This window comes from Monodon monoceros, unplaced genomic scaffold (genome assembly GCF_005190385.1).
Source record: "Monodon monoceros isolate NGI ecotype Baffin Bay Population unplaced genomic scaffold, NGI_Narwhal_1 Super_Scaffold_18, whole genome shotgun sequence".
Taxonomy (NCBI): Eukaryota; Metazoa; Chordata; class Mammalia; order Artiodactyla; family Monodontidae; genus Monodon; species Monodon monoceros.
The window spans coordinates 44,935,521-44,952,939 of NW_021703774.1; the positions used below are offsets into that span (position 1 = coordinate 44,935,521).

A 17,419-nucleotide genomic window follows, 5' to 3' on the forward strand; every position below is an offset into this window, starting at 1 on the left:
GTGTGTGTGGTGTGTGTGGTGTGTGTGAGTGTATGTGTGGTGCGTGTGTGTGGTGTGTGTGTGTGGTGTGTGTGTGTGGGGTGTGTGAGTGTGTGTGTGGTGTGTGTGAGTGTGTGGTGTGTGTGAGTGTGTGGTGTGTGTGAGTGTGTGGTGTATGTGTGAGTGTGTGGTGTGTGTGTGGTGTGAGTGTGTGTGTGAGTGTATGTGTGGTGTGTGTGTGTGGTGAGTGTGTGGTGTGTGTGTGTGAGTGTGTGGTGTCTGTGTGTGTGGGTGGTGGTATTTGTTCACAGTGTTTGCCTTCCTCCAGCAGGCCTGGAGCCACAAGTGTTGCAGGAGCATGGTTTGTATTCTGTATCACTCTATTTTACGTGGCAGTTTCCTTGAGTTCTTTCCATGAGTGCTCATTGATGTTCATTGAGCCATACCTTTTTTAATCCCTTCTTTTTGTGATTTACGGCAAGTAGTCTTAAGACTGCTAACAGTTATGTTTCTCTCCAGATACCTCAATATCCTTATTGACATTATGTCATTTGAAATTCAACCGATCAGTGTCAGGTAGATGAAGGCAGGTATTATTATGTCTCTTCTCCAGATAAGGGTCAGTGGAGCTAAGTGATCAGTCCCACTCCCATTGTTCACAGGTGGCACAGTGAGGATGGGAACCAGGTTTTCCTCTGGAACCTCATTTCTTGTTCTGTGCATAGAGCCAAGTAGCTTCTCTAGTTTAACAGTCACACCTTTCCTGTAAGGTTGTGACTTTTAACGAGGGCTTCCCTTCGTTATTAAGGTTCTTTACACCTTCCAACTAACCAGTTCTGGTTAGGATGTACCTTAGATCTTAGGAGTGGAGCCAGGAAAGGTAAGATGGAAAAGTCACTGGCCAGTAATCCTGTTGTCTCTGTCATGATTTTGTGATGTTGCTTTCCCTTCTGAAATTTCAAAAGTTTCACATTTTATCTGCTTCTTAGCCTATCAAGAACAGAAAGTTTCTTCCCAGGACTGGCAAACATAAAGCTGCTCTGAGCTTTGGGCACACGTCCAGGCCTTTCCAGAAAGCCTGCCTCCCTGGGATGCTGATAAAACTCTGCTAATAAGAGGGCAGGGGTCTGCCTCGTGTTGTATTGTGCTGTCTGTATATGTCTTTTCCTTCTTCTCTTTATTCTTCCTCCTCTGCCTTCATTTCTCTTTTGTCTGAAAATGCTTTTTAATTCAATGTCTGGGTTTGTAGTGACTTTTCAAAGCCTTCTTGCGCTAAGCTGTGGGAAGGGCACTGTCACAAAGAGTAAAATGAGTAGATTAACAACGCTAGTAGAAAATACCAGTCTGAGGAGGACAAAACGTGCACCTAAAGGTGAGTCCAGTATGGATTAAGGTCCCCCTTCAGAATTCCCCTGGACCTTCCAAGGCTGCAGCTTTCCATGGAAGGAAGTCCTATACAACGTGCCCCATAGAAATATACAAGTACACAGAGATGTAAACAAGGATATTCATTTTGTAGTTGTAAGTGTGAGAACCTAACAATAACTTAACTACCTGTGCACTAGTAGAATACCTATATTAATTATGGTGTGTGCATGCAATGGATACTATGTAACCCTGAGAAACAGTGAGAGCTAGAGGTCCTGGTGTGGATGGAGAGGTGTCTATGACATACTATTCATGGGGGAAAAAAAATCCATGGTTTATACATATGACATCTACTTAAATATGTAAACATATCCATAGAAAAGTCTAGAAGGATATACTCCAAACTGTTCACACAAGGTCATGGTAATAAGATTAGAATGAAGGGGGGTAGATATTTTGTTGTTTTAATTTATAGGTATTTGTGTATTTGTAATATTTACTTTTTTCAATAAATTGTTTTGTAATTTTAAAACTAGCAATTATGGGGGGTAAATGAATAAATGACATATTGATATGTTTTAACATCTGTCTTTTACTATAATTTTGGATTTCTACCTGGGTTTCTTTTAGGTTATGAACTTTTGAGGTGTTATCAGGGTCATTGAGTTGCTGGTCTCATTGTTGGTTGGATGCTCTTTTAGATTTTTAATTTAGTGATGTGAATTATCATCCCTCCATATCTGTCTTTTAATCACTGTCATCGAAAGAGTATTCCCTCATTGAAATATTAAAAAATATTAAGTGAGTGATAGTACTAATTAAATTAAATCACCCTTCTTTTGAGGAGTGCAAAACCGTTCTGTAAGAGTCACCATAATGTATGCAAACGTCAGGTTTTCCTGAGTTCTGTGCTATCACCCCACCTATGTGCCTACCCCAGTTCTGGACTCAATGCTTGTCAGCAAAGAAGGGAAATTATTCACAGAAAAAGTCATCTTCCTTATAAAAATGAAATATCAGGATGCCGCCTCATCATTATCTTCTTCAATTCATGATATTTGGTTTTGGTGAAGAAAGGAGAAATAATGAGTGCCGTGTGTGGGCTCTCAAAATAATTGAAGTCCATCATTTCAGGGGGAGTTAGGGCTTCACCATATGAACTTGGGGGGCCATAAACATTCATAAATAACATGATGTGACAAGTGACCCGAATATTGAAGGTTCACTGACTAGAAGTTCATTAATTTCATTTTGCTCGTTCTTTCAATTAATCCCAGAGCCCAGATTAATTTCTTCTAGCTTTCTGTGAGGGAATGAAACTTTTGTTTCTTTTTTGAATCTGCACTGAAGATTTAGAAAATACTGAATTATTTCTATGGTTTTACATGCCAACCTTAATTAGTGGTTTTATGTAATCTACTTCTGCTGTAGCTATGTGAATATTATCGTTCCCAATGTCTTCATGTCCATATTGGTGAAACAGTGATCTCCACAGCAGTGAAAACAGTTAATTTCTTTCCCTTCTGTGTTTGTATGTCAGTTCCAAAAGTTCAGCATTAGATTGGCTTTAGCTGCATTTCTGCCTTGATCACAGTCTAGCTCTCTGCTATGAACTTGAGACCTGTGAAGTTTAGACACACCTATGAAAGTCCAGGCGGCGGTTTCATATATACGGATCATTATATCTTCTCGTTTCTTTACAGTTCGTTAACTAAGCGAACAATTTGTTTGAAGTCTAATCAGATGGTAATTTTAAAATCTGCTAGACATTTTTTTTTCAGCTGAAAAATTTTAATTAGGTCTTTCGCTAAAACAGAGTGTCCCAGCTCTGTCAATAAAACATGCTTGGATTAATTTAGAGTCCCTGTCATCTTCTTCGGCCATCGTCAATGGATGCACCTTGTTCCTGGGGCTGGCTGGTCATTAGTGAGGCAAAGTACCATGTGCATGGGACACAGCCCAGCAAGTGCCCGACTCAGGAGTGGCTGTAAAGCCTTCTTTGAATATGAAGTGTAGGACAATAACACTCAAAAGTTGTCCTTTTTGTCAGCTGTTTGTCTCTTCCATTGAGTGAGGGGCTGCACCTACCTTAAAGAGAACAAGCTCGTGTTATTAGTAACATGAAAGGAGGGAAATGTGCCCCCATGGTGACCCAGTCTCTTTTTCTGCCCTGGTCCTTGTTTCACCCAAGGTGGACTCAGCTGAGCCATCAGAAGAAGTCGCCCTCTCAGTGAATGGCTTTGCTTATCAAGTTTTTCTCCTTTACTTTTCAAAACCTAACTTTCTACTCATACTGTTTCTCCCACTGGAAACACATTGTCCTCTGGTAATTTGAAAAGTGAAAGGATAATTTTGTGAGGACGTTTTTGGTGCTATGCTGAAACCCTGGTGATCTTTGTAAAATTAAATTTACACATTATCTTTCCTAAATCTAGGCCCTTCCGTCCATCAAAGTTCTGGCCCACTGTCTGTTATTTCCTAAAATGTTATCACAGTAGATTTTGTGGTCTCTGACTTGAGTGAATCCAGAATTGGAAACACATAATCTTGTTGTATACAGGTTACTTTGAAGTTGCTTCAGGACTCACTAAATCTTCTCTTCCGTGTCTTTTTTTTGCCCTGTGTGGGTTTTTCCAAAGTTTATGGTCCGGTTTTTGTTGTTTTTTTTTTTAACTTACCAGTCTTTCCCCAGCTCCCCAACCACCACTTAAAATAATGAAAGGTAGTCAGGCTGTTTTCAGATGCTTTAACTTCACTGACATCGCTGGGAACTTCTAGGGAACTATCCGTTGATCACTTGCCCAAGGTTTCCTGAGGCATGGCTGGGACAGGCTCTGGTGTCCAGGGCTGGTTTTGCGTCTCCAGAGCCAGCTGAGTGCAGTGACTTTCTGTTTTCTCTTTCTCAGTGCAATCGCCTCCATCCTGAGGGCCTGGCTTGACCAGTGCGCAGAGGACTTCCGAGAGCCCCCTCACTTCCCTTGCTTACGGAAACTGCTGGATTATCTCAAGGGGATGATGCCGGGCTCTGACCCAGAGAGAAGAGCACAGAATCTTCTTGAGCAGTTTCACAAGCAAGAAGTAGAAACTGACAGTGAGTACTTACTTGTTTGATTCCAGGGAAGAAGCTAGATTCTGATCCTGCAAACCTCCACAGTGAGGAAATGTTCTCCCTGTACTTGTTGAATAGGAGGCCTTGGTTTCCTGCAGGACAGGCTGCTGGGGGATTGGGGGCTGTGGTAAAATTCTCAAGGTTATTGAAGTACTAATTACAGGACCTATATAGCATTTTAGAGCAGAGAAGGGGATATTCAAGATCACCTAGTCCAACTCCCTCATTTTCTACGTGAGGAAACAGTGGCTCAGAGGTGAAATGATTTCTCAGGGTTTCCTTTAATACCACAAAGAGGACGATCTCCTTGATGGCCTTTTACCTTTCCTTGTCATCACACACCCTGCTGAACTTGAATTTGCTCTTCATTATCTGCCTAATTGATTCCTCCTTCTAGCAAATGAAAACGCTTCACAAACCACCACCCCCATTCAGCAGGCGAGGAATTAAATCCAGTTCTGCTCCTGTCCTCACAAAAGCTTGAAAAGCTCAGAAAAGATGTTTCTCCTTCAGCCGGAAAGCATCCCTGTAATCTGTCCCCTACTGGGGCAGATTACCATCATTTCGCATCTCTGATGGCCTCATCCAGAGGAAATTTCTGTGGCTGTTTTTTCCTATCTGAGGAATTGACTGCCTATTTTCAAGGACAGAGGAAGGGCCACCACTGCAGGTCACGGGCGGCTTGGAACCATCAGGCTTTAAAGAAAGTCAGAAAGAGGCTAGGGCGGTCTTTCAGTGTGACGTTTTATCCCCTCACTGGCTGCTGGGGGATGGTTGCCATGGCAGCTGACCCCCTTGGAGCTTCTGACAGGCACTTCCCTGAAGTGACGCCTGATTTCCTCAGTGAGGGAAAGGAAATGGTTCCTCAACACCGATAAGGGAAGCTGCATCAGCGCCAAAGAAAATAACCTTAAATTCCAAACAGGACCTGTTGAATTTTTTATGTGTGGGGGACCAGAGAGGGGAAAATGCAATTGCATCATTAAAAGCTGACTGCCAAGTCCTCGGTATCTCCGATGACTTCATTTGCCGGGAATGCCTCCAGCTGCCGGACCTCAACTCCCTTCAGGGCCTCCCCTCCTGTCTTCGTGCTGGAGTGGATACACCATTAGAGCCCAGCTGTCCCCACGGGAGCTGCCCCTGGCTTCCGGCCTAATTGGGGAACCGGTGGGACCAGTGGTTCATTGTTTCCAACCGGGACTGGAAGGCCAGCTCATTTGGCAGGCTGAGGCAGGGGAGAACGAGATGGCCTGATTTTGGTAAAGTTTTTAGGCAATCCCAGAAATGAATTTTTTCTGTGTTTGGAAATTTTTAATCAAGAACTCTCTAAACTCTCTGTTTATTAAGTACAGGAATCATTACCAAAACAGAGTTTTAGGAGCTTGGTTCCCATGTGCTTTTTTTACCCAGTTTCATGCCGGCAAAAGCAACCAAGCTCTCCTACATGTTTTCCAAAAGTGAAATCTTGCTTCAAGTTTTTACCTACTTACCACTGGAAAAGAATCAAAAGCAGAAACAGTGAAAGCATGGACTAGACCCCGGAGAGAAAGAACCATGTAATCTTCAGATACAGCAGAGTTGATCCAAGGCACATATCAGGCTGCTATGGAGTGTTGGGTGAATGAGATCAAGCCTTAGCACATATACTCCTTGGCTGAAGTGGGCCAGCCTCTGCATTGCAGAGCGACTGGGACGGATTTATGCACAGTGGTTAGCAAGAGGGTTGAGAGGCCCATTCTGAACCTTTGGGATTTCAAATATCTTATTTCTCCACCCAGTGAGAAGAGGACCAGAATTGTGTGGAGGAAAAGTGGTGAAATCATGGGGTTTTAGCTTTCTTTAGCTCATGCTCGTTTGTGTCTCAGACTCCAGAGGCAGGCAGAGATCCCCTCCTTCCTTAACCTGGTTGTAACCAACCCCGTTCACATCAGTACCTTCAACTCCAGGGTGAGGCGGCCAGTCTTAAATCACATACCTGTCACCAAAGTTGGCAGATACCCACGTGGTGCTCTGACAGGGTAGGTGATGTAGGGTCCACTCAGCGCCCCTTTTCCCCTTGGAAACTAAGAAACGGCCACCCCAACTTGATCCAAGATGCCTAAAAGTCTTTTATTCTGCAAAGGCTTACAATGTAAACATTCTGGGGGAGTAGTAACGTCCTGATTTAAATGTCTGCTAAGATATAACTGAATGCAACTAGATTTTTCTTCTTGAGAATGGATTTGACAGGCAGAAGAGCAAGGAGTGTGAAGGGGGATGAGGTTGGGGAACAACCCAGGAATTGGGGAAGGTCTCCCCGGAAGAGAGGCTAGGGACCCAAGGTAAACGTCTTCCAGGTCCACAGTCTTTCACAATGGAGACTGGAGGTCCTGTTCCATGTGCTGAGCACTTATGCTTTTGATTTGGAGCCCTAGGTAGAAAAATTTTATTTTTTCCTACTTCTTCAGTCTGTATCCGATTAATTTGCTAATCGATGATCTTATCTCTAATAAGGCTCAGGTGAATTTAGCTTAAGGCTATCCTACTGCTTCATGCATACTTTTTTTTTCTTATTAGTAATCCATTTTATGCACATCAGTGTATACATGTCAATCCCAATCTCCCAATTCATCACACACACCCCCACCCACCCCCGCCGCTTTCCTCCCTTGGTGTCCATACATTTGTTCCCTACATCTGTGTCTCAATTTCTGCCCTGTAAACCGGTTCACCTGTACCATTTTTCTAGGTTCCACATACATGCGTTAATATATGATATTTGTTTTTCTCTTTCTGACTTACTTCACTCTGTATGACAGTCTCTAGATCCATCCACATCTCTCCAAATGACCCAATTTCGTTCCTTTTTATGGCTGAGTAATATTCCATTGTATACATGTACCACATCTTCTTTATCCATTCGTCTGTCGCTGGGCATTTAGGTTGCTTCCAAGACCTGGCTATTGTAAATAGTGCTGTGATGAACACTGGGGTGCATGTGTCATTTTGAATTATGGTTTTCTCTGGGTATATGCCCAGTAGTGGGATTGCTGGGTCATACGGTAAGTCTATTTTTGGTTTTTTAAGGAACCTCCATACTGTTCTCCATAGGGGCTGTATCCATTTACATTCCCACCAACAGTGCAAGAGGGTTCCCTTTTCTCCACACCCTCTCCAGCATTTGTTCTTTGCAGATTTTCTGATGATGCCCATTCTAACCAGTGTGAGGTGATACCTCATTGTAGTTCTGATTTGCATTTCTCTAATAATTAGTGATGTTGAGCAGCTTTTCATGTGCCTCTGTTGTATCCTTCTTGGAGAAAGGTCTGTTTAGCTTTCTGCCCATGATTTGTTGATTGGGTTGTTTGTTTGTTTGGTTTAAAATTGAGCGTGATATGAGCTGCGTTGTTATATATTTTGGTAGATGTAATCCTTTGTTCAGTTGCTTCGGTTGCAAATATATTCTCGCAAATTCTGAGGTTGTGTCTGTTCATCCTTGTCTGTGTTTTAGTTTCCTTTGCTGTGCAAAACATTTAAGTTTCATTGGGTCCCATTTATTTATTTTGTTTTTATTTCCATTTACCTGGAGGGGGGGTCTGGGTCAAAAGCCTTGCTGTTGATTTATGTCAAAGAGTGTTCTTCTATGGTTCTCTAAGAGGTTTATAGTGTCTCCTTACATTTAGGTCTTCATCCGTTTTGAGCAGTATTTTTTTGTGTTGGTGTTGAGTGAGGTCTAATTTCATTCTTTTACATGATGTGCTGATCCAGTTTTCCCAGCACACTTAGTAAAGGACTGTCTTTTCTCCAGTGTATATTCCTTGCCTCTTTTCAAAAAATAGTTGACCATAGTGCGATGGGTTTATTCTGGGCTTTCTATCTTGTTCCATTGATCTTATTTTCTGTTTTGTGCAGTACCATATGTCTGATTACTTAGTTTGTAGTATATCTGAAGTCGGGAGTCTGTTCCTTCCAGCCGTTTTGTTTCTTTCAAGATTGCTTTGCCCATTTGGGTCTTTTGTTCCATACAAGATTAACATTTTGTTCAGTTTGTAAAAATGCCATTGGTTAGTTTGATAGGGATTGCATGAATCTGTAGATGCTTGGGGAGTTAGTCATTTTCACACTAGTTGATTTTCCAATCCAAGCACATGGATATCTCTCCAACTGTTGGTATTTCTTAATTTTCTTCATCAGGTCTATAGTTTTCTGCAACAGGTCTTTTGTCTCCCTAGGGAAGGTTATTCCTAGGTATTTTATTCTTTTGTTGCAATGGTAAATGGGGGTTTCCCTTAATTTCTCTTCAGATTTTTCATCATGATGTATAGAATGAAGAAGATTTCTGTGATTAATTTTGTATCCTGCACTTTACCAAAATTCATTGAATGTAGCTATAGTATTTTTGGTTGGATACTTTTAGGAATTCTTCTGCTTAGTCTCAGTCTTGGGTCTGTTGTTGTGGAGCTCACAGATGGGCAGGCACTGCACTGTTTACATTTTCTCGGACTTGGAAAATAGAACCTTAACTAAAGCCTCATGTTTCCTCCAGGGAGCTGCATATGGGCCTTTGCTATAATTCTGTCTCCAACTCTGGACAAGCGCCTGCATGTTTTCATGATTACGTATTCAAATGGAAACACACTTTCATAAGAGGGATTAAAAGGCAGCAGTTAGAATTATCTGCCTGGATTTCTGTTTATTTGCCTTTGCCAGGGGAGTGGAGAGACAGGGCAGTTGGTCTTGAGGGGGGAATGTAAGCCTTCCTCGGTGGGCTGGTGTTCTCTGGGACAGTGCAGAAGACTGGCCCTGCTCATCAAAGACCAGGGTGGATGAACCTGTGACCACAGCTGGAGGATTTGCTCATTTCCTCAGAAGCCTGAGAACAAAGAGAATCTTAACAATTTGGGGAAGTATCTGTACAGGAAATTTTTTAACTCCATCAGGACAGTATTTAAAATCTCTGCCTCTACTTTTAATTAGAGACATCTATCTTTGCATACACCAAGCAGCTAATTTCTCTGGATGTTTGTCAGTAGTGGATACTTAGGCAGAGTTTGGAGTTGTTTAGTCTGTACTCCAGGAAGTAAATTTCATACAATGAGACCTTTGTTAAATTTAACTTTGTTAAAATGATTAGGAGGAAATGCATCAATGTGTATGGAGGACAAAGAGAATATAAATCCTGTGTAATGAAGAAACAACAGTCAAGGAAAGAAGTAGATGCTATCTAAATTTTCCTACACTATTTATAAGTAATTTGGGAATAATTTAGAATTCCTAAAACTTTTGGCTAACACTATCGTCAAGATTTTTTTTGTTTTAACATACTCTTACTCATAGTATTTTGAGTGAAGAATAATGTGCATTGGAGTGGATTCCCAGTTTCAGGAATTGCTCTACACATGCTTCATACTGCGAGATGAGTGGTTTGACAATTCTAGTGCCCTTCCTGGCTATGATGCTGGCCATCATGCTGGACATTAGTGGCTTGTGGCAGTGTGTGAGAGTGGATGTGATTTTTGCTGACATGCTACACTTCTCGGCACAGTTGCAAACTGGATGGAGCCCGTGTCTCTCTCCCACATTGCTTCCTGGCCCACTTTCTCACCTCCTTGTACACCCCCATCTCTGTCCCAACGTACTTACCTGGTATCCCCCAATACCGTCAGCTACACACATCACCTCTCTTCCCTCAAGATAATGGAATGTCTGGGTGGGCCTGTGGGTCTCTCTCCCTCCTAGACCTTGTTTTGAAGAAAGGAGCTGATTCTAATCTGATTTCCAGAAAAGACTTGAAATTAGATCAAGTGGCCATCGGCATCACCTCTTGATCTTCTGGTTTTTGAATAATGTTTTAAAGAAGGATAGTTTTCGTTCACATATCCATTTTGTGAAATAAGATTTTCAGATATTAGTCATAGACCTCTGTCCTTCATTTTTCTATACCTTGTGACTTAAGTGCATACCTTCACGTTACTTGGTGTTTTATAGAAATTTATTCCCTTTGTAACATAGAGTTTCACCATGCTTTGCTTAACAATGATTTTTCTCTTGAACATTCCTAAATATTCTCTCTCTTAAAGATTTCATTTGTTACTTTTGGAGCAGCAGTGACCTCCAAAAGCTCAAGTAGGAAAAACAAAAACCATTATAGATTGGGTTTAACAAAATCCTATTTACTGAAATTGACATAAATGGAGGACATGACCACTCTTCACATCTCTTCATTTGCTCTTATCAACGCTCTCAGGGAACCACTGCTGCTGATAATGCCAATAGCTTTCCCTCCCAGGAGGAACTGCTGAATTGCCAATAAAGTATAAGCCTTTTAAGAGTCTCAGACACCTCTATCTTCCCATGACTCTTTCTTTCCTGTTTGCCTGCCCTCCCTCCCTCCCTCCCTTCCTATTTTAATTTTATTCAGTGTGGTTTTAAAAAACCAAGAATAGGTGTTGAATTTTGTTAAAGACCTGTTTAGCATTTACAGAGATAATCATATGATTTTTCTTCAGGTCTATTAATATAGTGAATTATATTAATGAATTTCCTTTATATTGCACAATCTTAGGCTATGATATATAATATTTTCTTAATAGGATATTGGATTCTCTTTGCTAATACTTTAGGATTTTTGCAGCATATTCATTGAAAAATATTGGCCTGTAGTTGTGTGTGTGTATCTTTATTAGGTTTAGATATCAATATTGTACTTGCATTATTAAAAGGACTTGGATTTTTTTTTTTTTGGCCATGAGGCTTATGGGATCTTAGTTCCCCAACCAGGGATTGAACCCAGGCCCCTCAGCAGTGAAAGCACCGAGCCCTAATCATTGGACTGCTAGGGAAGTCCCCATTTTTTTTTTTTTAAATGCTCTGGAGAACAAGATACATAACACTGGAAATATCTAATCTATTAAGATATCTGGTAGAATTCCCCTATGAAACCACCTGGGCCAGTGTTTTCGTTTTTCTCTTTATTTCTTCCAAGAAAATTGTTCTGTTTAAGTTTTGTCTCTCTAATGGAGTCAGTTTTGCTAACATGTATCTTGCTAGGAAGCCTTCTATTATATCTAGTTTTTAAACTTATTTTTCATTGAGTTGCACAAAGTGACCACTTATGATATTTTTTAAAAATTCCTTCCATATCAGTCATATTCCCCTCATCTTTGTCATTTCTTATTTGTAATTTTTGTGTTGTCTTGGTTAGATTAACTAGTGATTGTCTTTTGTTGATTTTGTTCTCAAAAAAGTAACATTTCTTTTGTTTATTAGTTCTGCTCTTTTTCTGTTTTCTACCTCATGACTTTGTCTTTATTTCTTTATGCTTGTTTGTGTTGTTGCTCTTTTTCTAGCTTTTTGAGTAGGAGTTCAACTCATTTATTTTTATTGATTTAAGGATAAAAAAACTGAATTTTTCTCTGACCACTGCTTTAATTGTATCCCCCAGCTCTGATATCTAGTGTTTTCATTATTTATATTTAGAAGTTATAAAGTTGATTTGTAGCTCTTATTTCACTCAATAGTTGTTTAATAGAGAGCTTTTAATGGAATTTTGGGGGTTTTATTTTATTACTAATTTCTAGTTTTATGACATTGTGATCAGAGAATGCTGTTTATATTATTCCAATTTATAGAGGCTTTCTTCATAATGTAATTGTTGGTCAGTTTTTGTGAATGTTCCATGTGCACTTGAGAAAAAAGTATAACCTCTATTATTGTGTTCTGTAGATCCTCTATACATTTACTTTTTTCCCATTTGCACTTTCTTCAACTGAAAATGGTATATTAACATCTCTTATTATTGGTGCTTGTTTTTCCTTGCAGTTTCTATACTTTCTGCTAAGTCAGGGGTTGACAAACTACAACCTGCAGACTAGTTGCCTACTTTTGTAAATAAAGCTTTATTGGAGTACAGCAATGCTCATTCATTCATGTATTGTGTATGACTGCTTTACTGCTACAATGACAGAGTTAAGTAGTTGCAACAGAGAGTGTATGGTCTGCAAGCCTAAAATAGTCATTATCTGGTTCTTAAAGAAAAGTTTGCCAACCCCTGTGCTATATGAAGGTACATGGATATTCACATTTATTATATCTTTGATGTGAATTATATCCTTTAGCATTGTTAGTAGAATTACAATTTTGCTTTGTCATGTTTAATATTTTTTGGCCTGAATTCTACCTTATTTGATGTCAAGTTTACAATCCCTGCTTTCCTTCTTTCTTTTCCGATTGACTGGAATATTGGTTCATTTTTAGGTGTTCTGAATAACTTTGTTTTAGATGTATATCTTATACTCAGCATGCGTTTGCTTTGTGATAAAATTTGAAAATACTTTTGTTTTAATAAGTGAGTTAAGCTCCTTTTGAAGTGGATCAGTTTATTAAACTTTCAAGGTAGAACAGAAACAAGTTTTGTGTACATTGTTTGAAGACTTTTGAAGGTACTCTATGGTATATAAATGATGGTAGAGTTAATCCAAAATAGATAGGTGAAGATACCTTGGATTTTGAATTTTATACTGGGCACTGTTATTGTGACCTTCCCCTCTACTGCATACGATTAAAGCAGCACTGGCTAAAATTTTTGTTGGACTTGAGATGAAAATGCAACTCTGAATAATTGCTTAAATTGAGGATTGTTGTTATGTAAGTTAAAAGGCAGAGTTTACATCTTGGATAACTAAAAATTAAAACAAACAAGAAACTTTCCAAGAATATTAGTTGCCTAACTCTACTTTAATTCATTTTATGTATATACTATTTTAGTACAACCACTTATTGATTCTACTATTGGCCAAGTCCTGCTTAAAGATCTAATGACACAGAGATGGTTTAAAGCAACATCTCTCACTTCAGAAATTCATTGTCTAGTTTGGACCATGAGGGAGTCATTTTCATACACACAATGTCTAGAACTGGCCATTCTCCTTTCAGTTAATCTGGGGTCTTTTGGTTTTCCCCCTCTTTCTTTGGATGACATAATAACTGAAATGTGTTGTGCTTTCTTTCATGCAGGGCAGCCACTGATCACAATGTGGATAATACAACAGAAATACTCAGGGAGTGGTTGAAAAATGTCCAGAGAGCCTATCACTATGTGGAGTGGAGGCCTATGGATGAACCTGAGTGAGTAGCAAGAGAACATTTTGTGAACTCATTATTCACCCTTCGCCCCTTAACCAGTCTTCCAGCCATGTTAGGCTTCCAACCTTGGGGACACATGTGACTTTCCCTTGTTTTTCATCTCTGTGTCTAGTAAGTTACAAAGACCTGCCATTTCTTCCTTTGACAAATCTTCATGTCTCTCTTCCTCTTGACTCCTGCAGCTACCGGCCAAGTTCAGGTTCTCATTAGTTCTTAAGTAAATTACCACAGCAGCATATATTTTTAAATATTGATATTATTTATTCATACTTTGAGGATAACCCTTTTATCCTTGAGGGAGCATAGTGAAAAGTCTGTATACTTCTGACATACACCTTGCTTTTTCACTCATCATATCTTGGTAATCATTCCAAAGCAATAGTTAAGGAGTGTCTTCCATTATTTTTATGATAGCAGAGTATCATTGTGTGGATGTATCATAATTGTTTAATCAACCTCCTACTGATGGACATTTACATTATTTCCAGTCTTTACCATAGCAGTTTCTTAGTAGCCTCCATCTTCAAATCATTCTCTATACCACACTGTCAAATCAGTCTACCTAAAATACTAGCGATGTGCTGTCATTTCTCTATTAAAAAGACTTCAGTGACTCTCTAGTACCTACAGAATGAAGTTCAAATACCTGATTTATATTTTTAAAAGATTTCATAAATTTAGCATCCCTACGTATACACCAATATTTCCTAAAAGAAAACTGCTTCAACTGGATGTTGCTACCGGTTAACTGCTACCAAAAGCTGTTGCTAATCATTCCAGTTACAAAGATGTACCTTCTCTCAACACTTGTATTGCTTATGTCCTATATCTTCTTGTTTGACACAACAATAAACTTAACTAACATTCACTATCTGATTCATGCATTTTTTTTCTAAGTATTTTTTTTATTTCTTTGGCAGGGGCTAAAATATACAAATACTTTATATTTCACTCAGTGGTATGTTCTTGGTGGGCACTAAATTTATACTTGTTGGATGAACAAATAAGTAAATGAGAACATGAATAAATATATTTAAACTTACTACTCTAAATGTTTCCAAGGCTACTACAATTCTAGCTTAAGAAATTGTAGAAATAGGATGAATTGAGCTGCTGAAATTTTGCCCAGGATAAGTCATTTATTGGAAGCCAAATATGTATTATCATAATAAGGAGTGCTATTCCAGAACAAATATTTGTTCTTCTAGTCTCTCTTTATATAATATTTTTATTATGTGTATGTATGTACGTATCTACATATATATCTCAAATCTCAGTATATGGTCCATATATGGAGCAAAATTTAACAACCAAGTTTGAACACTGTAAAAAATTTTGAACAATCTTTTGGAGTTCCTTATAATGGAATTTGGTCTAATTAGAGTAGCCCAGAAAGACTCTATGTACCTCTCTTGCATCCTAGTAATTTTCTCCATTGCCAGATTTTGACTAAATATATTGTATGCCAAGGTCATTGTGAGAAATACCAGAGAAGGCGTTTTTGGGGGCAACATATTCAGAAAAACAGAAATTCCACTGATTTTTGTAGAAACAATAATTGAGGAAGACATTCCAGAGACTTCCTGTGCAAAAATAGTTTTATTAATTTTATTTGTATGGTTACAGTCTCATTGTTTTTTGCGGTTTCTCATTCACTGAGGGAAATGTACTGCCAATGCAGCATTAAGAACTTGAAGTGGTGGCCAGTTTGGGGCCACTGCGACTTTATCAATGACCATACCAGTTGGGAGCTTTCAGAAAGGTTCTTGAGGGTGTGCTAACCCACCTGCCTCCATGGCCGTGGACGAGTCCTGGCCTGGCTGCTTTGTGGATGTTGATAGAGAGCCCAGCATTGTGCATCCGCTCCATGATCTCACTCCATCTGGGGCAGATCAACGTGTTAGACTCTGTGGAATCGTTTACTGAGACTTGACCATGTAATGTAAACCTTTGTTTTTCCTGGGAAACTCATATTTTGATGCTGTAACATTTCCAAATGTATTTGATGTCTAAATGTATAAGACTGTGTCTAGGAACATGAGCGTTGGGGTTATGCCTGGATTCAAATTCTGACTGTACCCCTTATTAACTGCATAAGGTTAAGCAAATGGTTTAACCACTCTAACCAAGTTCCTCAGCTCTGCAATGGGGAGAGCGGTAGCACTTACATCACAAGAACTCCGTGAGTTCTAATGAGAACCCACTGAAATACTTCATGTAAAGAGTCATGTGTATGGGAAGCAGCAAATTACTTAATCTCTCCTTGCTCCAGTTTCTTATCGGTAATAATGATAGCCATAACAGTATCGACTTCCTAGGGTTACTACTGGAAGATTAAATGAATTAGTACATAGTGCCTGGAATATATAGGCACTCAATAATTATTAGCTATTATTATTATTAATATTATTGTTATCATTACTATAGGTCTTATCCTGATGAAATTGGACCAAAGCACTGGCCTGGCTCCCGTTTTGCCCATGTGATGAAACTACGACAGGCAGCCCTTCGAACTGCGAGGGAAAAATGGTCAGACTACATTTTGGTAAAAACAGACATTTAATTTCTTGACAACTGTTATCTAGAATGTTTCCAAATCAATTGTTGATAATGTAGGACTGTGGGAACAATCAAAACAACCCTTTTTTAGACATCTCCTCCTCAACGTTTTAATAAAGGCACAAGAAAAAATCTGGAGAACTTAATATCGGGATACCTGGATTTCATCTCAGACTCATTCCTGGCATTTTTAGTGAATAAGCAAATAAGCTCCTGAATTATTCAATCTCTTTACTGTAGTAGGCATAAGAAACTCTAATACTTTTAGTTCCTAGAGAATGCTATGGGTAAAGCAATATAAAAGGTCTTGACTTTTTAGAAGACTTTTGGGGATATGAGAAATTGATTATGTAAAAAGAGATTCAAATTAACAGCTCTGAAATGCTATTATTCCCTTTTGCTCCCGAGTGTCTGGGGAATGGTATCTCTTTCTTGGCTTCCTGGTTGTTCCGAATTATGCTGGACTCTCCTGGAGAATTTCTCTCCGTGAAGAGGTTCCATTACTTCCCTCAGAACTTTGAGAGTGGTCCAGAAAGATGCTGGACTTGACAATTAAGAATCAATGTTAGGGGGAGTTGGGAAGATGGCGGAAGAGTAAGACGCGGAGATCGCCTTCCTCCCCACGGATACACCAGAAATACATCTACACGTGGAACAACTCCTACAGAACACCTACTGAAGGCTGGCAGAAGACCTCAGACCTCCCAAAAGGCAAGAAACTCCCCACGTACCTGGGTAGGGCAAAAGAAAAAAAGAAAAAACAGAGACAAAAGAATAAGGACGGAACCTGCACCAGTGGGAGGGAGCTGTGAAGGAGGAAAAGTTTCCACACACTAGGAAGCCCCTCCGCGGGCGGAGACTGCGGGAGGCGGAGGGGGGAGCTTCGGTACCGCGGAGGAGAGCACAGCAACAGGGTGCGGAGGGCAAGGCGGGGAGATTCCCGCACAGAGGATCGGTGCCGACCGGCACTCACCAGCCCGAGAGGCTTGTCTGCTCACCCGCCGGGGCGGGCGGGGCTGCGAGCTGGGGCTCGGGTTTCGGTTTTGGACTGAGCGCAGGGAGAGTACTGGGGTTGGCGGCTTGAACATAGCCTGAAGGGGTTAGTGCACCACGACTAGCCGGGAGGGAGTTCGGGGAAAAGCCTGCACCTGCCGAAGAGGCAAGAGACTTTTTCTTCCCTCTTTGTTTCCTGGTGCGCGAGGAGAGGGGTTTAAGAGCGCTGCTTAAAGGAACTCCAGAGACGGGCGCGAGCCGCGGCTAAAAGCGCGAACCCCAGAGACG

General features: G+C 40.2%; 1 protein-coding gene across 1 annotated transcript in view; it reads left to right on the forward strand.

Moving 5' to 3' along the window:
- The first annotated feature begins 13,449 nt into the window (after positions 1 to 13,449).
- The window catches only part of COLGALT2 (collagen beta(1-O)galactosyltransferase 2), a 69,891-nt gene continuing 65,921 nt past the window's right edge, over positions 13,450 to 17,419 (forward strand). Inside the window, exons 1-2 of the mRNA XM_029230991.1 lie at positions 13,450 to 13,561; positions 16,007 to 16,124. Coding sequence (XP_029086824.1) covers positions 13,548 to 13,561; positions 16,007 to 16,124 — 132 coding nt within the window. The 5' untranslated portion in view covers positions 13,450 to 13,547. The remainder of the gene's footprint in view (positions 13,562 to 16,006; positions 16,125 to 17,419) is intronic.